The sequence below is a fragment of the Lipophrys pholis genome, assembly GCF_963383615.2.
Source record: "Lipophrys pholis genome assembly, chromosome: 4".
Taxonomy (NCBI): Eukaryota; Metazoa; Chordata; class Actinopteri; order Blenniiformes; family Blenniidae; genus Lipophrys; species Lipophrys pholis.
The window spans coordinates 34,847,052-34,869,320 of NC_137637.1; the positions used below are offsets into that span (position 1 = coordinate 34,847,052).

Genomic DNA, 22,269 nt, shown 5'->3' on the forward strand with positions numbered 1-22,269 from the left:
GGAGGGCGGGGAGGTCAGTAATCTAGATAAATACCACTCGCTTGCGAAATTGAAACTGCCAAAACATGCAAATTGTGGAGTGAGATCATTGTTGAGGAAGAGTGCTTGTGCAGATGGCGCTGAAGCACCTGAGGCCAGAAGCTTATTGCAGCACTCGTGATGGAGCCGCGCCGCAACTGGAAAACACTTCACTTCCAAAAACGGCCTTTTCCTCGCTCAGAGGAGGTGCTGTCACACGTTTATCCGCCATGAAAACCAACATTTATTCTCTCAAAGGACGTATAAGGAAGGCAGAATTACTTCCGTGAGATCAGGAGGATGTGAAGAACACTTCAGAATGAAATCAATTCTGCTTTAATGCCAAGGTGTCGGCTCCAGGAAACCACTCCCAGCTCCGACTACGCCGCCGCCGCCAGTAATCGCCGTCGTTTTTATTGCATTTCATGCTTTACGCATGAAGGGACACATTTAGGAAACAAGGTGGAGGAAAAAATAAGGGACAGGATGGAGAAGTGGATGTAGAAACACTTTGTGCTTGTTTTTCTGGAGTGGATCGGTCCAGTTCACTTCATGAGGAGGATTTCTCAGGTCTTCACACAAAAGAACGATAAATAACTTCGTATTGAATCACTAAGCATTTTGATTTTATTAGAACTTTCTGTTATTTATAAAGTGCGTCAGGCACACTACATAACAAATTCAAGGTTATGATGTTTGAAGTTACGTGTTTGCGTTCATTCTTGCTGACTCTGCTGTAAGTTGTTCTTTACTGGACCTGTAATTTCCTGCCGTCCCTCCGTGTGGCTGAATGTTATGTCGTTTTACTAACAAGTTTCTGAGGAGAAACTCTGGCAGATATGACTTCAGGTGTCACTTCTTTAAATCAAGAAAGTTCAGCCTGTTTATTTTCAGTTTGGTTAAAATGAGTTTTCTAAATGTCAGAGGAAGAAGTTGGTCTGATTCACTGTTTGTTTCCTGCAGAGCCCTCGGTGCAGCACAGGCAGAAGACGGTGGTGACGGACATGTGCTACACAACAGAGATATCCAGCATGATGGACTTTGGCACTCCGGACTGCTCGCTCGGCAAAGGTACGTTGTTTCCTCGGAAGTCGGCGCTGTTGCCGTGGTGACAGCAGGAAGCCAGCACGGTGATCTGTCCTGGCAGTTAAAAAGAGCGGAGGCTGTCAGCCGACCCAGCAGGCGGACGTCTGGAACAAAAAGGCCCGAGCAGAGCCAGAGAACAATCGGATAACAACACCTGACCACACCAACCTGGCCGCCGCTCACCCAAAGGCTTTGATATATATCGCGGCTAAATAACAGGTTTCGTCCGTGACGAGGCGAGAGGCGCCCACATCAGCCTGTGATTGACTTCCAGAGAAAGGCGGCTTCAGCCTGAGTGGAGCTTTATCCAAGTCCATCAGGCTTGTATTGTAGCATATGCAATTATTGGGAGAACACTCGTCTCCTGCAATCACTGCCACCGGCATAAGAAATGAATGATTTCAAAGAGAGGCGTGAGAAAATGGAGATAATGGTCCCCTTCTCCCACACCGTCATCAACCTGTATCCATACCGCCAAGGAGGATCAATCATGGAGTCAATGGCTGCGTGTTGTTGTTAATCTTTAAGTCTTCTGTCCATTTCTTTCTGTCAGCGTAACGACGCCTCTTCTCCTTTATTGTTCTCGCAGTGAGAAAGTCTGCGCTGCCACTCTCTTTTCAGAGCTTTCACGCAGTCTCACCTCTCGGCTGTTCGACGAGCATCTTGTCGTTTATATCAACAGTGACAGTCGTGACCTCAGCCGCTCGTTCTCCTTCTCCTCCCTCTGCAGACGAGCTCATATTTTAATGCCGCTCCGCCCCGACTCTCTACCAGAGCTGATAATGCAGACTGACCGGTCGGCCGTGTGCAGCAGGGCGCCAGACCAGGCGTTTGGGATTTCTTCTAGCTTTAATGTGAGCAAAGCAAATGAATGGCATCGTGATGCAGGAATAGGGACACTGGACGATTCATCCCACTGAAGGGGTGTCGGGGTGAAAACGACGCTGCGGATAAAATTCAGTGTCGCTGAGCGGCTGGCATGGCCAGACTTTTGAATCGAGGAGTGTAACATTTGGTGGAGCTCATCAGACAGGCTGGTGTTTCTAACCTGGACAGGTAATACATGCTCAGGTCAAAACGATGACCACTTCCTGCATTGGAAGCTGAAGCGCCGTTACTCTGTAATGGAGTTAGTGTAGAAATCTTTAGTCCCTGATCAGTCAGGGGGAATGAGCCTGGCAGTGATCACTGAGGTGTCGATGCGTGAGCAACACTTCTATTGACTCGTGTGACAAGCGTCTGGTTGGAGCGTGTTAGATCCCGAGACGGAGCTAAAGAAGCGCCGGGCGTCAGCCTCTGACAGGCAGGACGGGAGGCACAGCTGCTCGGGACCGGCGTCACGGCTTGAAATGCAGGAGAATTCACACACTCACACACACACTCACACACACACACACACACACACACACACACACACACACACACACACACACACACATACACACACACACACACACACACACACACACATACACACATTTACACATGAATGTCAGAAAATTAGAATATCGTTGAGAAAGTAATTGTTGAGTCGTTTATGTAATGAAAAAGTATCAAGCATTTTTTTGCATTCTGGTTAAAAACACTAAGACCCCGCCCACACGAGCCAAATCGATCTTTTCTCTTTTTAAGACAAAAAATCCTCGTTGTTCCCAACTGTGCCATCGGATCATTTCTTAGTGGCTGAAGGACCGAACAGTGATTGTTTTTGTCCCTGAGCGATGCTCCGTGGCGCTCGGTGATGCTCTGTGGTTTAATGGTCGAGGGAAACTTAAAAAAAAAACTTTGAATGTTCATGTGTGAGCCGTAAATATAAGTTAGACTCATTAAAGAATCTCATGAAAACATCTTGAAATTGGAATTGCATCATGAAGTAATAAAGTAATAATAATACTATTATTAATTGACCTGTGTAACATCTATTTTGCTGCAGTAAAGACCTGAATGTAGATATTCATCTATAAAGGTGTTGTCCTTGCTTCCACAACTCTGTTTGAAATTCACCTGTATGACTTCACTGGAGCCTGAAAACTCTTACTGCAGTGTTCATCAACCAAAGAAATCCATTAGAGGTTAAATCAAAGTAGATTCTGCAGACAGATTTGAGTCAGTTTCAGCAATATTCCCTGAGTGGACCCGTATTCCCTGTCTCCATCCCAACATGATACCAGAGGATCAATTAAATCCCCAAAGGATCAATCACCGCTCGTTCTTATTAATAAAAGGAACCTCAATGTGTGGAAACTTATTTTAACCTGTTGTAATCCTCCTTTTTTTTCATAATTACAGGGAATTTTACATTTACTTTAGCGCTGCATTCAGACTTTGTATTCCTGTGTCCTCTGAGCCAAAACACACATTCCCAATCAGCAGTGGAACAGAGGAGAGCTGCAGCCGCTTCAACCAGGAAACCATTTCAGCTCAGATCAGGGGGATCAAACACATTCATCACAATTTAATCCAGTACTATAGTGCCATAATAATCTATATGTGTGAATGAAATGTCTGTATTATACAAGTACAACTATAATCTCAACATGAACCCAATGTCATGATACTTTTTGGTGCAAAATACAGTGAAATGTCAGAACAACTATGACTGTTGCATTTGTTGATAGTTTTACAGTTTGCTTGGTGCTGATCGGCGCCTCTTGTCAGTTGGTTTTAACCTCTGGGCCTCATGTTTGACCTCTGGGCCTCATGTTTGACCTCTGGTTCAGGTACTCAGTCTGTCCTTTAGCGGCTCCACGTCTCAGTTCTCGGTGATTCTTTCATCATGATCTCTTCTGGGAGAAGCAGAATGGAGGCGCTGGTCTCTTGACTCCTTGCAGCTCTGACACAAAGAGGCATTTTGTACGGCGCTGAGCTCCTCCGCTCGCCGCCGCCCGTCAGGTGGAGTGAGAGCTCCACCTGACTCACCTGCTCCGCTACCTGAGGTTGCAGGTAACTTCACCCTCCCCTCCCCCGCTCCTCCTGTGTTGCCTCAGAGTGGGCGGGGGTGAAAGTCGTCCCGGCGGCCTCTGGGCGTGTCGCCGAGCAGGTACGCCGCCAGGTGGGAGAGAAAACAGGGCCTCATTCGGAGCTCTCCGGGGACGACTTCCTCGTAGCCCGGCTGGGTGGAGCCCGGCTGGGTGGAGCCTGACTGAACGGCCGACTCTCCCTGCAGTCTGTGTGCAGTTTGAATGGTGTGTGTGTGTGTGCATGTGTGTGTGTGTGTTTCTCCTTACTCTTTCACCTGCTATGATAGCCGAGTCTGGAGGCGACAGTGGAGCCGAGCGGAGCCTGTGAGGACGAGGACATGAGGTCCGAGAAGGAGGAGGGGAAGGCCGGTGAGTGGCAGGCTGATAGACCGGAGCTTTAGTGGAGGCCGTGAAGACACACAGTGTGTGTGTGTGTGTGTGTGTGTGTGTGTGTGTGTGTGTGTGTGTGTGTGTGTGTGTGTGTGTGTGTGTGTGTGTGTGTGTGTGTGTGTGTGTGTGTGTGTGTGTGTGTGTGTGTGTGTGTGTCACTGATTACACAATTGGACTCGCAACACAAAGCGGCTCCGTTTGTTATTGAGGTTATTTGCGACACAGAGAAAAGGTGCCTTTACCTTCTGACCTGCTCTTCAGTATATCTGTCAGGCATTTCTGTTTTTGTGTGTATTACTCAACTCTTTTCCTCTTCGCTAGTACTTCAGGATGTATTACTATGAAGTATGATGATCACATTACTACTTTTCTTGTGATGGTTCATTTCTTGGAGGCAGTGCTGATTTTTATTTATTTATTCATTCATTCAAACAATATAAAAAAATCTCATTTAATATTGCAGAAAGTTAAATTTAATTAAGAGTTTTGACAAGTTTAAAGTGCATTTAGAGTTCCTCAGTTTCTGGAGTCACATTGGCCGACGACTAAAGACGAGAGAATCATAATCAATCCAAACTCAAGCAGGTGCAACAGTAAAATACTGCTTATAAAACTCTAGTAGTAGAAAATGAATACATATCCAAGGTTTGCTTTCTGAGGGTATGAGGGGACGTACCCCCCCTGGTTTATAGGTCCCCCATCCTGTTTCAGCACAGGTTGGATGAAGTTGATCTCTCTTGCTTTGTGATTCACGATATTTCAGCCGCAGATCAAACAAGACCCAAAGAATTCGGATTATTTAATCTGAGACAAACTGTCACCTCTCACACATTGAGAGCGAAACTCACTCATTTAAGTCAACTTGCACACTGAGTTATAAATTCTTATTGATTTCTGTGTTTTTATTAGGAAGTATTTTAGCAATGAAACAGTTTCACTTCCAGGTATTAATGTCTGCATCACATTCCTACATCTGTTCATGGTCATTTTTACTAAAACATTGATTGTTATTAAGTTTTGAAGCTGTGTTTTAATAAGAACTCAACTCGTTTTACTATTTATTTCTTGACCAGGTCACCCTTGTAAAAGAGTTAATAATGATAATAATTATTTATGCAATGTGCCAAAAACATCCCATTTCAGCTTTCCTCAGATATCTAATAGGTTTAGAACACATTTAATGTGAAGTGAAACAAATCAAGACCTTCATTCTTTTCATTCAGTACTTCATACCTGACACTTAAAGTATTCTGGGAATATACTGAAATCTCCTATACGGAGGTTTTCCTTCGCCATTCAAACTCTGACCTGACTGAGTCTGATTTCACGTGGTATTTTTGTGCTCAGATTCTTTCCTGTGAAAGCTGATTTATTTAAATCTATTCAATATCCCAGCCTTATATGTTGTTTTACTTAAGATGGGAATGAAATGCTGACCTACATATGACATATTCATATGGATGATCTCTTAATCTGCTATAAGTATTGTACATGAGTGGTGTTTGGTAATACTGTGCAGTATTACAGACTTTAGTAGCTCAATAGAAACACTGACTCTTCTCTAATCTGGGAGAAAAAGGCAGTGATGGACAGCAGTAACAATATATTTGGTTTAATGTAGAACCACGACATGTTTATCAAGTAAAATGAGCTCAGAGGTCAAGAGAAGTTCTAGATATATATATCTGTTTTCAGTTCTATGGAAAGAGCTCTCTATTCTGGAGTTATAACCTTTGGAACGATGGAGCCGATCCGGACCGACTGGAGGTCAGAGGTCAGCAGCCCCGCGGCTCAAAAGCCAAACGTGGTTCTTCTTCATCGTATTTCAATGTTGTTGCACGGCAGAAAACATTTAATCTGGAGAAGCTTGTCGTGATAAAAGTGTCAAACGTTCATCCAGTGAACTGACATGCATCGCCGCCGTGCCTCTCGCTTCATGTGATGAATGGTGAGTTTTCAACTGCAGCGCTCAGAAAAAGAACCCTGAATAAATCCCAACAGAAAACACACAGCTTCAGTCGATAAAGAAAGACTCTGCCGCTAATGAATCATCGGTATGTTTGATAGAGAGAAATAACCAACAACAGCTTAAAAAGTTCAAACATCTGAAATGGATTAGACGCTAGTGTGATCAGACCTGGAGAGAAAAGGACGGAACAGGGAACCAAAAACTGGTAAAGGAGCTTCAACCTCTCGGAATGGCAAAATATCCAAACGCAACTACACATACGCTTCTACGATCTCGTCTTCGCTTTAAAGGTTTAACACCTTTTATGGCCTTCAGCACATTCTGAGCAGAATTAATGTCTCTGTTTGGTCATTAAGGCTGCAGATCTCTGCTGGAGGCGGCGACAGGGAGCAGGCGAAGGCGTTGGCACGCCATTGGTGCTTCACAGGTCTTGTGCAGGGAGACTCACACTCACCATTTAGCTTCATTTAGCTTTATACTGGAGGAGAAGAGGACACATGCACTAATAGGGAGAAGATGCAAACTCCACAGAAACTCTAACAGGACTTTGTGAGGCGGGAACCACCAGAGGTCCAGATGTTTGTACAGATGTTATGAATGTTGTTTCCGCACGCGTGTCGCCGTGGTCGTCCTGAATGAATGGAGATGAGTCTGATCCCGCTGCAGCTCATCTCTCTGAAGCTTGAGGTCGCCGCTCAAAGTTGCTGGAGATATTGAGTTTGCGCTGTGATTCACAGGCGGTGGCGCCACTGTCGGAGTCACACAGTTTGGCTGCGGAGTCTCGACCACGCGTCTTCATTACTCATGTTTGGTCTGTTTGTTGAGGCTCATTCAGAAGCGCCATCGCTTCCCATCATTATTGCAATGTGACACATTTCCAGACGTTTCCTGATGTTGGTCCAGTTTTGCAGCAGGAGCCTCGGTGGCGGTTCCAGCTGAGGAGCAGGTGCCTCGTGCAGTTTGTGGGATTATTCCTCTGCCATGCCTCGGGACATGAGGGGCATTTCATGTGAAAGCCTTGAACAGTTGCTGCTCTCCACAGAGCAGATGTGTTTCTGACAGATGTTCTACAGACTCAAAACCCCGTAGGCCCTGTGGCGTCGCTCCACAGTGGGCATCGCTCCTCGCTCCTCGGTGGGCGTCGCTCCTCGGTGGGCGTCGCTCCTCGGTGGGCGTCGCTCCTCGCTCCTCGCTCCTCGGTGGGCCTCGCTCCTCGGTAGGCCTCGCTCCTCGGTGGGCGTCGCTCCTCGGTGGGGGTCGCTCCTCGGTAGGCGTCGCTCCTCGCTCCTCGGTGGGCGTCGCTCCTCGGTGGGGGTCGCTCCTCGGTGGGCGTCGCTCCTCGGTGGGCGTCGCTCCTCGGTGGGTCACATCTTGGACTTTGGTTCACCAGAGTTTGCCCTTGTGGAGTCGCTCACACACACAACATGTCTGATGACTCACTGCTTCTTCTTTTTCTTGGGCATCGAAGCACCATGCTGACATTTAAATTTGATGATTTGGTTAAACTATGATCTTTTTCTTGGACAATGAACAATAAACCTCCCGGTTCATTCGACTCGTCCTCATTCTTGCCAAACGGTTTGAGAATCCTCGGCTTGTAAGCCTCGACACAAAGCAACAGTTGATGTCTTTACAATTACTTCTTACACTAATTCCAGGAACAGGGCATGGCACGTTTGTTCGGGAGCTTCAGGAGTGCTGGCTGGAAGATTTTGTTTTCTTTGGAAAAGGCAAGCCGTTTCCCTCTGGCCATGGGCCCGGCTCCAGCTCCAGAGTCACTGTACAGCTTTCAGAGCGCCATCGATCTTCTCATCCAGACAAAAGCAATCAATGTGTCCAACACTGTCGATTCTTAAGACTGAATACAATTGTTTCCAGCTTTTATTTTGAATTCCTAAAACATATCTGGGATCTACTATTATTTCATCGCTGATCTGTTGAAGCAGTTGATCCCCTGCAGGCCTCTGGGACCTGTAGGTGGCGCTCTGGTCACCCTGAGGTCATGTTCAGTGAGAAGTGTGTATGTGTGTGTGTGTGTGTGTGTGTGTGTGTGTGTGTGTGTGTGTGTGTGTGTGTGTGTGTGTGTGTGTGTGTGTGTGTGTGTGTGTGTGTGTGTGTGTGTGTGTGTGTGTGTGTGTTTGGCTTCATTGCGATGCACATCAGTTGAACTATATTGGATCATGAGAACTACTGAGATCAAACATTATGTCCCATTAATAACTTTATATTCACCCATCCATCCATTATCCATTCTCTATTTACTTTAATGGTCATTAATTCTCTGTGAATGCAGCAACAGCAACGCTAACAAAAGTTTGTCGACCGACGAGGTTAGCTGAGAAGGGTATGTGTTCGTATTGCGTGTATTTATTTATTTATTTGTTGGTTTGAATGTATTTTCCCAACTTTTCGCAAAAACTACTCACCTGAATTGTATGAAATCTTCAGGGATGATTTGTCATCATCAAGGACCAATCAATTACATTCTAAGACGTTAATAGTTTCTGAATAAATCCCCCCAAAAATGTCCCATACAAAGTGGATGAGATGGGAGGAGATCATAGAAGATCAGCGTCTGTTGCCATGGAGACGCTCCCTGCTCAGGGTTTTTTTGTTTCCCTAGTACTTCCAGTTATTCAGTACGTATGACATTCTGCATGAGGATCCTGACACATAGGGGAAACTAGCAGAATAACATTTTGAGGCTTGTTGCCTTTCTATTTTCAAACGTCACCCTGAACAGACACATAAAGACAAAAATACGTCCGTCCGCCTGACAAGTATTCATCTACAGTGATTATTTTCAAGCACTTTATTGAACATGTCAATGTCTTGATTGTAGAGGAAAAGCTTCCCAAGTTGAGTTTTCTGTCTTGAAAATCGCCCTTGCTGTGGCTGTATATTCCATTTGTACTGTATGTGGCTATTTACGTCCACTGGGGGGCAGCACTGAGTCAACAGTCTACGGCAACAGAGACGCCGATAACAAACTTCACGACTCTTGAAGAGGCTGTAATGATATATTAAGAAGGAGAATAAGGAACCGTGTGCCTCGTTTTTGTGTTTTGATTGAAGAGAAGTTTCGGGTTTAGACGGCAGAATGGCAGAAACACAGTGTCGTTAGCATGTTGAGCCACTAGTGGGTGCTGTTGTTAGTTTTTGTAATGAAACCCCTCCATCTTCTCCTGGGACTTGGGAGTTTTATGATTGTAGTCACCCGTATAAACAATCCAACGTTGTCTTCTTGGGAGCCATTTTCTGTTTTCACTTGAAAACGCTGTTGAGTTTGGAGAAGGAAGAATTTCTTTCTCCTGTAGTACCAATGAGAGAAATAGATTATGGCTGGCATTTTCCATATCTCAGGATGTCTGTTTGGGCTTTTGTTGACTTTCTCGACCGAACGTAGACGAACGTCAGGCCTGACGAATCACCTCAGTTTGTCTGAGAGGACAAACGTCTCGCCGTCACTCTGACTTTCCTCCAGGAATCAACCAGCAAGCTTTGGAGTTCCAACTTGGGTTTTGCGTTTGTAATATGTGTGTCACGTTGTTTGGACTGGTTTGTTTCTTGTTTGTATCTCAAAGTCAGTTGTGCTCAGTGGCCACGCTGCCCCCCCCCCCCATGGTTACTGGTGGTACTGCGCCACTGGTTCAATCTACAAACCTCCAGGAATACAGACGATATGATTAAACACAGAAGGTGTAAAGCAGACCTGAACAAATCTTCATCTTTTCTTCGTCTGGAGGCTTTTACTAAGTATTCTCTTTCCTTCTGTTCGTTCAAGTCGTCTGTTTTTTTAAACATACATACGTCGTACCTATTTGACATGTTTCCACGGTCTTTGTCAGAAATGTCTCTGATGACAGAATCTCTGATGTCACTGATGATGGAGCGAATCATGAACTCATTAACAGACTAAAGGAATAATGAATCAAGTTAAACTGTTGAAGCCTTTTTAATGTTTAGACAGTGTGAGGAATGTTTTCTCGTTTTACTTATAAATCCAACATTCTTGCAGGGCTGATTGTTTGGAAAAGGAGCTGTTTGAATAATTAAATAAATAAGATGAATTAATTGGCTGCTCCCACTCCTGACTCACAAGGACTCCATCAAAATAGACGGCAGGGCTTTAGGCAGAGGTTTCTCGTTGTATCTGATTGAATTGGAAACTGGGTTATCCGGCGATCATAGGAGCAACTGTGGGCGTACAGTCATCTCATCATCGCCGCTTTGTTGGAAATCAAACGTCCTCCTTTCAGGTTGTCTGTGCCAGCACTTTGATTTTCTTAATCACAGACAAGCTCACGCTGCGCAAACATAATTCCTGCCGAGGAGATGACGCCAGTGTCAAGTCACAGAGAGGTGATGTGCGTCAAAACGCAGCTTTTAACAGCGTTACGAATCCAAACGGCCTCGTCCACGTTCCTTGGCAGTGTGCCTGATCTGTACATAATAAACCTGCAAATCAATTACAGCTCTGCTCCTGGCATCCTGGCACTGACCCTGGTTGTAATGTTACCCCCCCCCCCGACAATTCATTAATGAATTAGATACTCTACTCTGGTTCAGGCTCCAGTCCAGAGAATCGGAGCGACCAAGACACGTACATAAATTACATATTATTCATTGTCTAATTATTCAGATAAAATAGGTGGAGTGTTAATTATAGCTTTTGTTGCGTGTTAGTGAGCATACAGTGAAAGATTAGTAAAATAAATGTGTTGATGAAGATTGTTGCTCCTTTTGTCTCTGAGGTCAGGAAGTCTGAGGGATCAGCAGGAAGTCCCAGAGATTTTAGTTTGAAATGTTTCACTTGATAAGAAATCCTAATTCTAGAGAGATATTCATACGGAGTGTTGTGTTTATGTTTTTAGCAGATTGTGTCATTGTCCAGATAGTTTGAAATAACAAACATATTCTGAGCTAAATCTGGTCAAATTGCTGCATCGTCTTTTCACCAATACACCCACGTTTAATTTCACCTTTAAGATGAACAGGATAAAAATCGAACCTCTGGTTGGCCAACCTGATCCAACTAGTGAAGGAACACGCTGCTTAAATCCTCGCTGGTTAAAGTAAAACCCATGGCATGATGGAAATGTGAAGGTGGTTTAGTTTTTTACAGTTAAAAAATGATAAATAATAGGGAAAACAAAAGATAAACTAGATTTCATCGGGCTTTAGTGTAGTTAATCTCATGAGAATCACAATATCAAAATGGTAACACGTTCCCTTGATATCCACTATTTAACACATAGAAAAGTGGAATAACTCCACAATCATTCTGAATTCATGGAGTAATAAATGTCTAATTGTCAAAGAGGCGAAACGATTCAGTCATAAAATCATTGAAAGAGGCTTTTTGTCCGCGTAAAGCAGATAATTATCAGAGGGAGTGTTTGGCCTTCTTGTGAAGACGTGTCGTAACATTGACGTGAGAGCAGGAAGGAGGAAACTGTTCTTCAACATGATGCCTTTAACTGATGGTTGTTCAGAGTGAAGCCATGGAATGTTCTCCGTCACCTGATCTAAGACTGATCGGTCGGCTGGAAGCTTTGATACGACTTAACAATTCAGTTCTGACACTGTCGGGTCGGAAAGAAAAATATGAAGGATTCAGTTTTAGACTGCAAAAGATTTTCACCAAAATAATGAAGAAAATGGTTTGGTTTGATATTCCCCTTTCGTTTGAACCACCAAGCTTTAGAGTCTCCGTGTTCCAGGACCACGTCTCCCACAGAGTCTTTCAATGCTGCACTAAACATTCTCAAGTCAAAGCCAAGACTTTTAATGCAGCGTCCACTTTTTATCTTTATTCTGATTGTTTGTCCTGAAGCAGAAAGCCTGAAGGAAAACTGTTCAATAATAAATAACCTTTGCCATAGCGCTTTTATTTTGACATCAGAAGTGACACACCGGAAGTAACAACTAATGTTCAATAGCAGTTTATGTAGAACAGTTTATTATTATTATTATTAATGACTAGTCAGCTAGTTTGGATGAGAATATTAGTGACCAGTATATGCTCAGATGAATAATAGTTATTCACATTTAAAGACAGTCAGAAGGTTCAAAATATTTTGGCAAAAATGGCTCCGGATTTACCAAACTGGTATTTTGTCTGCAGATGATGATGAAGTGGGAAATACTGAAGTCAGGAAATGTTTAAGAGGCATCGGCCGATATTATTCAGGCCCGTATGTATTATAGAGAGGCTGTGGGAGAGGAAGGACCTGACCTTACATCAGGGAGGAACAGTACAGCAGTAGAACAGTAGAACAGTGCAGCAGTAGAACAGTAGAACAGTGCAGCAGTAGAACAGTAGAACAGTGCAGCAGTAGAACAGTGCAGCAGTACAGCAGTAGAACAGTAGAACCGTGCAGCAGTAGAACAGTGCAGCAGTAGAACAGTGCAGCAGTACAGCAGTAGAACAGTGCAGCAGTAGAACAGTGCAGCAGTAGAACAGTAGAACCGTGCAGCAGTAGAACAGTACAGCAGTAGAACAGTGCAGCAGTAGAACAGTAGAACCGTGCAGCAGTAGAACAGTAGAACAGTGCAGCAGTAGAACAGTACAGCAGTAGAACAGTACAGCAGTAGAACAGTACAGCAGTAGAACAGTAGAACAGTACAGCAGTAGAACAGTACAGCAGTACAGCAGTAGAACAGTGCAGCAGTAGAACAGTACAGCAGTAGAACAGTGCAGCAGTAGAACAGTAGAACCGTGCAGCAGTAGAACAGTAGAACAGTGCAGCAGTAGAACAGTACAGCAGTAGAACAGTACAGCAGTAGAACAGTAGAACAGTACAGCAGTAGAACAGTGCAGCAGTAGAACAGTAGAACAGTGCAGCAGTAGAACAGTACAGCAGTAGAACAGTAGAACAGTGCAGCACTCTGAGTCTCCATGTTTTGAGTCGTCGGGGAAAAGAGGTTTTGTTCCGGTTCCTTTTTGATCTTTGTGCCTGAGAAAGAAGCTCGTCGCTGCTTTCGGAGCTCGACTGTGTTAAATGTGACTCTGCAGCCCACACTGTGGAACCGCCGCCGTACCACTTCCTCCTGCTCCCATCGTGCAAATTAACAATAAAGCTGCTAAATATAGCCGTGCTGATGATTTTTAAAAGAGCGACTAATCGCTGCACTCCACCTTTGCCATCCACCCACTCAACCTCCTCTTACTCGAGGCTCAGCAGGGTGCCACCGGCGGGATGGAACGCTGGAAGATTCCGGGGATCGGCCATCTTTTCCATCTCTCCCTGTCAGATTCCAGCTCAGATCTGATCTGATGCAGTTCTTCCATTTTCTTTTTGTCTTCAGCTGTAAACAGTTTTCTCAGATATCACTGCTTTTTTCTTTTTCTTTGAGGAACAACACAGAATTTACCTTTTTTTTTTTTTTTTCGAAAAAGAGTTCATGTGAGACGTTTCACTAGTTCCAGGACCTGTTTTACAAGACTCTACTTTTTGTGAGGCTTGGCCTCCAGATGTCTAAACAAGACTCAACAAGAGTCTCCGGCCGAGCTTCCAGCTCGTAGCGACGCTAAAGCTCTCGGCTTATTGGAATTAGGTAATAATGCAATCAGGGCAGCATGGTGACGGTAACGAGGCAAACATGCAGATGTTTAAGTTCAGTGAAGTGGCAGACTGACATTTGCTGCTCAGGCCTGAACTCAGAGCTGTGAAGGCCGGCGGCTGAGGGTTCCGTCCGGTGCATGTCCACTCTCACTCACCGTCACTTTGGAAAACGTTTTGGTCAATGCGATACTTTCAGAAAAGCCTTGTGGGATTTTACTACAGGGATGACATTTACAACGTATAAATTAAGTAATGCCTCAGCGGGACATTAGGCGGCAGTGTTGAGTTACTTCGGGGCCACGTTACGGTACAGTAGGGGGCTTTGTGTGTTTCTACTGCATGTCTACCAAAAGTACCGTACCCAGCCGTTACAACCTCTCCGTCCAGGTACCGAGCACATCGGTTCGGTTCCATTGGGAGGAGCTACAATCATTGGATTGTTATTACGGTGACTGTCAAAATAAAAGTACCAAGTCCAGGAGAATAAGGCCTGGGAGTCATGACCCCACAGAGGGAAGCTTGTTCTGATTGTCTCTACTGAGCATGTGCAGAAGAAATATTCACGTATTATATGCTCAATAAAAAGTTAAATATAGGAATTTGTTACCAACATGGACTTTAAGTTCACGTTGTTTTATTTGTGCCAGTATTGGGAAAGAAATCTGAGGATTTTAATTTAAATAGGATTTTTTTTTTTAAATGTCAACCTCAATTTTGTAGAGATGTTATTGGTGAGAGAAAAAACTAATGAACTGAGCAATTATGTTCTTTAGATTCAGTGTTTTATTCACATGCTTGTTCAACTTAACCAGTCCTGAGTAACGAAACTGGTAGTTTAATGTAGATTGTTGTATTTACAGTATCAGAAAGCCTTTGCTTATTTACTGCAGTTATTTTAAATTAATTTTGGGTCAATGTGGAAATAGTTATTTTTGAGTGTTGTTTATCAGGTTTGTGTGGCCATAATTCAGACTTTAACTAACTAACAGTCTTATTCCCTAACTAGACCACTAATAACTAACATTCTTTAAAAAAAATCCTCTTTTTTGCTCCAGCTGTTTTGGTTTCTTCATAATTTAAGCATCAATGTGAGGCCGTGGCGACGGCAGTCATTGATATTCCTGAAGCAGTTGGCAGCAGTGTCTTTACACTTTATGAAGACGGAGTGTGTTATGAGGACGCACGCTCCAACATATTAATAAGACGAGGTGTCTGACAACTCGTTGTTGTGTAAATGATTTCAGTCCCGTTTTTTTCTGCCTGTCAGAGCTTCAGTGTTCCTGAATGATGAGTTTAATCAAGAAGCCGCTGCCGACTCTCCCGTGGCGTTTCTACTGATCTTTACTCTGGTTAGTAGAGACCTGAGCTCAGCACACAGGCCAGAAATACACACACTTCTGAGTGTGTATTACCTTCGGTAGACATTTCTTTGACCCACATATTTTTCCTGCCAGCTCACGATGAACTCAATCATAGTTAAAACTAAACCGTACTGCAATCTCATCATAACCACAATCCAACCTCCAACCACACCTTCATCACAGGATTCTTTTCATTCTCCACAAAGTGAGCATCTTAGCTCATTTTAATTTGTTTGTTCGTAACTATTTCCATAGCTTTACCTGTTGTTTACTCCTACTTATTTGTGTTTTTCATTTTCAGTCCCTCAATGTGTTTGACTTTAATAAGAATATTGCTATTTTGGTCAAACTGGTTTGTTTTAATAGTTTATTTGTCTTTAAAGGCTCATATGATGGAAAATCCACTTCCTAAAGGTTCTCCAGCAGTACTACTCGTCCCCATACCTGGACTGACGTCCCAGAAGTGAAGACAGTCTGTCCTCTCTGTCCCTGGCTTGTTTCAGGTTTTAAAAAGTGTGTTGCTCCAAGCAGCCAATCAGAAATCAAACCCTATATAGTGTCATCGGGGGTTTAGCCAATCCCAATCGAGGTAGGCCCTCCCTTTGACTCCTCCCTCAACTAGGCAGCTCTGCTCTGGCACATGGCACCACGAGAGGAAGAACTTCCTCCTCTTCCCAAGATGGGCATGTGTGGGCGGAGCCAGTCCAGCTCACACAGACACAGCAGATTCTGAATGTAGCTCCTATGATCCAATATTCAAATGAGGAAAATCAAGGAGGAGCTAGAAACTTAGAATACTGAAGGTTTCTGGAGCGACCAGACCAGGAGGAGGAGGAGGAGAACAGGAGGAGGAGGAGGAGGAGGAGGAGGAGGAGGAGGAGGAGGAGGAGGAGGAGGACAGGAGGAGGAGGTGAAGAGGAGGAGGTGAACAGGAGGAGGAGGAGAACAGGAGGAGGAGGTGAACAGGAGGAGGAGGAGGAGGTAAAGAGGAGGAGGTGAACAGGAGGAACAGGAGGAGGAGGAGAACAGGAGGAGGAGGAGAACAGGAAGAGGAGGAGGAGTTTAAAGATCTTAATATGCAGGTTTAGCTCACCGTTTACTTTTAACTTGTGTTTACTTTTTTTAAATCTTTTTCTTTACGCGAACCATCTGGGACCATCTACCTTCAGTTAACTATTTATAACCATTTACTTATGACTTATGACTGTTTTTATCTGTTCAGTTTCAGTTAACCATTTAAAATAACAATTTTTAAGATTACTGTAACATTTTAGTTTGACCTATTTATATATGTTATATTATCTCATATAATTATTTTACATATCTATTTCATAAAGGTTGTGTTCATTTGTCTCACATAAAGTGGAATATATGATTAATTAGAAAATAGAATGAACATTTCTACTGATAATGTATTTACTTTTATTGAACTCATTTAAAGTTTTGTTTCCTCGGTGGCGACGCTACACTCTAATACTACAGTACTCTGACCTCAGTCATAACTACTATTTACCTTCCCTTCTTAAGTGTCACTGTAAAACATGTGTTCACCTACAAATGTAATAGTTACCCTCAAACAGACTTGTTTTTTACCCCGTAAGGAAGAAAGTTCCTCCTGAAATGAGAAACACACACACACACACACACACACACACACACACACACAGTGTGTGTTACCGCCTGGACTAATGTAATGGTGAGTATTTGCCCACAACAAATTAGACAATATTACATGTGCTGAGCCAAAGTGCCTGTTTGCCTGCTGGCTTTCATTTTCCGAGCTGCACAGCGTCGTGCGCACGACTCTGGAGTGAAATTAATTGGCTCTTCATCACCGCATCATCCACTCAGTTTCATAAATGCTTAATGAAGTAGAACATGTTTAATGTCACCTTTGATCAGCGTCAGTTTAGAGTCGGGAGGAGAAAGTTTAACGGCAGCGCCAGACTGCGCGGCTGCCGCTGGAGGAAGAGTGCTGATCCTCATTATTACACAGAAAAACACCAAAACTAAATTCAAATCGACATTTCTAGTTTGGATGTGCCGATAATCTCTGGTCCTGCAGAGTGTGGATGTGGAGCGCTGAACATGAGTGACTGCAGCAGTGCTGAGGGACGGTGGAGGCCCCCCGGCGGCCCCCCGGCGGCCCCCCGGCGGCCCCCCGGCGGCCCCCCGGCGGCCCCCCGCTGTTTGTAAGAACAATTCAAAAAGTTGATGGTGAGGCGGGAAAACAGACGCGGCCAGATAGTGTAACTCACCACCCAGAGGCTTGAAGATGCACGGCTCTTTCATATCAGTAACCATCTTCTAGAATCTTCCATCCTTACTGAATCTTCCTGATATCGGTATTTATCTTAAGAAATATGAAACCTGATCATAACAACAGCTCAAACATTGTCTCAGTCTGAAGTCTTGTTGTTGTATTTATTTCTATAATTAACAGGATAAACAGTGGGACAGTATTTCTCTCCATCATATGGACGGTGTTCGCAGGACTGAAGGGTAGAAGTATCCGTACTGTTATTTTCTAAAAATTCACACTTAGTATAGTGATTAAGAACAGTTTATTTGTATTAATAAATCAGCTTTTTGAATGCTAATGTCAGTAATGATTGTGTTATTTAAAAAAGGAGTCTTAAGTTATGGGAGCTTTTTTTTTTTTAATGTTTATTGATTCATCTCCAGTGAAACGTACCAAGAAGAAAAGCTTGTGAGAGAAAGAATTAGGAAGCTTTGATGAAGCGTCTCCTCATATCGGCCCGCTGCAGCAAAGTTCTTCTTGTTTCTCTCCACGGGGGATATTTGTCATTTCCTCATAATTATTTTAAAGAAAGCTTTCATACAAGTGTCTTTGTGTTCGCAGATGATTTCATGTTTTACACAGAAGTTTGTGCGCAAAATTCACCCTTGTAGTAAGACTCCTCTGATGTCCTGCTTCATCAGCTAAGACACACACACACACACACACACACACACACACACACACACACACACACACACACACACACACACACACACACACACACAGCTCAGGAGCTAACAAGCTGGAGTAAACCTGTGCAAAGTGTAACTTCAAGCTCCACATATTTCCTGATTATGGTAGAAATAGACACGTTTCCAATCCGGACCATATTAAAGCTGCTGACTCTGTAATAACGTTCAGTACTGATCCTGCAGGAGGAAACTCCTCTGTGTTGAGCAGGTTATGTGTTGAGCAGGTTATGTGTTGAGCAGGTTATGTGTAGAGCAGGTTATGTGTAGAGCAGGTTATGTGTAGAGCAGGTTATGTGTTGAGCAGGTTATGTGTAGAGCAGGTTATGTGTAGAGCAGGTTATGTGTTGAGCAGGTTATGTGTAGAGCAGGTTATGTGTAGAGCAGGTTATGTGTTGAGCAGGTTATGTGTAGAGCAGGTTATGTGTTGAGCAGGTTATGTGTAGAGCAGGTTATGTGTTGAGCAGGTTATGTGTAGAGCAGGTTATGTGTTGAGCAGGTTATGTGTAGAGCAGGTTATGTGTAGAGCAGGTTATGTGTAGAGCAGGTTATGTGTTGAGCAGGTTATGTGTAGAGCAGGTTATGTGTAGAGCAGGTTATGTGTTGAACAGGTTATGTGTAGAGCAGGTTATGTGTTGAGCAGGTTATGTGTAGAGCAGGTTATGTGTAGAGCAGGTTATGTGTAGAGCAGGTTATGTGTTGAGCAGGTTATGTGTAGAGCAGGTTATGTGTAGAGCAGGTTATGTGTTGTGCAGGTTATGTGTTGAGCAGGTTATGTGTAGAGCAGGTTATGTGTTGAGCAGGTTAATGGAAGCAGGAGGAGGCGAGCTGTGGGAATGACAGGTCTTATCTGGGGCCGCTTGTCACCGAAGTGTTTCTGAAAGCTGTTTGACCAGATTGAGCAGCGACTCCGTCAGGCAGCAGCTCTGCTTCTAGAGCTGAAATCTCCACCAAGTGTGTGAGGAAGGAATGTGATCAGTGACCAACCTGTTTTATTTTTTATGTCACGTTTGACAGGAAATTATGGTTGAAAATGTTTAAATGAACCATTTATGGTTTATAAGACATCATGAAACCTTCCTGCGGGCTCTCCACCTTCCTGTGGGCTCTCCACCTTCCTGTGGGCTCTCCACCTTCCTGAGGGCTCTCCACCTTCCTGTGGGCTCTCCACCTTCCTGTAGGCTCTCCACCTTCCTGTAGGCTCTCCACCTTCCTGTGGGCTCTCTACCTTCCTGTGGGCTCTCCACCTTCCTGTGGGCTCTCCACCTTCCTGAGGGCTCTCCACCTTCCTGTGGGCTCTCCACCTTCCTGTAGGCTCTCCACCTTCCTGTGGGCTCTCCACCTTCCTGTGGGCTCTCCACCTTCCTGTGGGCTCTCCACCTTCCTGAGGGCTCTCCACCTTCCTGTGGGCTCTCCACCTTCCTGTAGGCTCTCCACCTTCCTGTAGGCTCTCCACCTTCCTGTGGGCTCTCCACCTTCCTGTGGGCTCTCAACCTTCCTGTGGGCTCTCAACCTTCCTGTGGGCTCTCCACCTTCCTGTGGGCTCTCAACCTTCCTGTGGGCTCTCCACCTTCCTGTGGGCTCTCAACCTTCCTGTGGGCTCTCCACCTTCCTGTGGGCTCTCCACCTTCCTGTGGGCTCTCAACCTTCCTGTGGGCTCTCCACCTTCCTGTAGGCTCTCCACCTTCCTGTGGGCTCTCCACCTTCCTGTGGGCTCTCCACCTTCCTGTAGGCTCTCCACCTTCCTGAGGGCTCTCCACCTTCCTGTGGGCTCTCCACCTGCAGGAAGGTTCTTAATGGGTCAATGTGATCTGGGTGACGGTGCTCAGACTGACACCCCCACCACCCTTGGGAAGGGGCGGAGCCAAGAATGTTCACCCCTTCTTTTGGTTCGGGGGATGTCGTTTCTATTCCCCACAGAAAGTTCAACAAAGCTTCAATGACAAACTGCAGCTTTCTAATAACGTCACAACTACAGTCTTCTTAGCTCCTAATGTGGAACCCAAAGTGATTATTAAAGTGAGGCAGTCTGGTTCCGGCCGGGTTTAAGGCGAGCTTCAGTGAAACCAGTTTAGAAACCGAAAACCTCCAAACGGTCTGGTTTGATTCTCAGCTTAACGCTTGTATTTACCTGCTATCCAAACCCTTGACGTTCCTGTGTTGATGAAGTAAAGGTAACGGGAGGTTTCAGTCTCGCCTTCAGGAGAGACTTCCAGCAGCTTTGCACAGAAGGATGTGCACCGTGTGACCTTGTTCTCCAGCGATCAGTTACTGGACCTGAGCGCTCAGAGGACAGGAAGAGGAAGCGGCGTCGCACCCTGGATCGCTCTCGGACAGAAATAGCCGAGTGGAGCCTCTGCTCCAACTAAAATGACAGAGATTTGAATTGTCGGGGTGAGAGGAGTGACAGCTGAACCCGCCGGCTGCTTTCTGACTCGCTTATCAACTGTTGGGATTTTTCCTTTCTTTGTTTTCTCGTGATGCTTTCAGGATTGGGAAGCTCTGGGTGAAAATGTAATATTTAGTTTCATGTTTCGACATGTTTGTTTCTACAATTCCTGAAAATGCTGCCCTCAAACACAGTTTTTACGTTTACCCTGGGTTTTCTGCGGCCCGGTCTCCATGACGACGACACGTTTCATCGTTAGCGGCCGATCATCCTCACGGCGCGGCGTTTCAGCCTGGAAACTTCTTCTTGTTGGTCGTTCTGTTGAAGCTACTGGTGTTTTGGTTTGTCGATTTCTCCGTTTTTGCGTCCTCTTCTCCTTTTATGGAGTATGACTGTGGCAGTCTTACAGCGCCACCTATAGGCCTGGCATCGTTTTGAGTAGTTTTCATGTTGTCTCGTGGACGCAGATGTTTCCCATGTGAACGGGAAACTTCTTAAGAACAACGAGAAGAAAAAAAAACTGCTTGTGGCTCGTGTGGGCGGGGCCTCAAATGAAGAAATGCTCATGGAAGATCAAAGCTTCTCTTTGGATCCCGTCACAGGATACGAGATCCTTTTAGGTCAGGATGGTTCAGATCAGGATTAAAGTCAAATTAAGAAGCTCCAGCGTGTAACGCCGAGACCGGTGGAGCCAGAAAGCGGCTTTTAAATAAATCAAATCGTGTTTTTACACCCGGAGCGGATACTTTAAATTGACCTTGGTATTCAAACACTGTGGCTTTTAAGCGTCTTTGATCAATCATGTATATAAATGGCGCCACTTTAATCCTGCGTTGGTTCACAGGAGACTAGTTCAGGTCTTTGACCACCAATCAACAGCCGAGCCTCACTTCACCTTTCTGCTGCTTTCAGTGGGCCTGCAGCCTCCCTGGACACACACACACACACACACACACACACACACACACACACACACACACACACACACACACACACACACACACACACTCTTCCTGACCGACACGTTAATGGGAGGCTTGGATCAGAAGTTCTTTGCTGAGTGGGAAGACGAGGGTTTCTCTGACGTGGGAGGGCTGTAATCGCTGGGCCGGGCTCGCTGCACAACCACTCAGGGCACGGAGCGCAGACTCCTCCGTGCGGTTTATGTGACTCCTGTCGATTTAAATTGCTTCTTCAGACTGCATGAAACAGTGTATGTGGAGCTAAATTATCTGTCGGCGCAGCACAGAGATGACTCTCGTCTATCAGGGACCTTCAGTCGTTCAGCAGCTTCTGCGTCGATGTGAAACGACTGAATGTCCTCATATATGAGACAAGCTGTCTTTTTCTAAGTCCGTCTCTACGAGGGCTGCAGGATATTTTTAAATGTTATCGCGTTATCAAAGTGTGCAATACGTATATTGTTAAAGACTGACTGGACAGTGATAATCCATCCTGGTGTTCCCACATGGAGACACTCTGGAGGTTTAAACATTTCAAAAACTCTGAATTCAGTCATTTCTTTTTTCAAATCAAA

At 44.8% G+C, this 22,269-nt stretch overlaps 1 protein-coding gene across 2 annotated transcripts in view; it reads left to right on the forward strand.

The window, feature by feature from the left end:
• kaznb (kazrin, periplakin interacting protein b) overlaps positions 1-22,269 on the forward strand; it is a 97,096-nt gene that overhangs the window by 48,469 nt on the left and 26,358 nt on the right. For both annotated transcript variants that reach the window (XM_080461782.1, XM_080461783.1), the window contains exon 2: positions 982-1,089. In XM_080461782.1, coding sequence (XP_080317908.1) covers positions 982-1,089 — 108 coding nt within the window. The remainder of the gene's footprint in view (positions 1-981; positions 1,090-22,269) is intronic.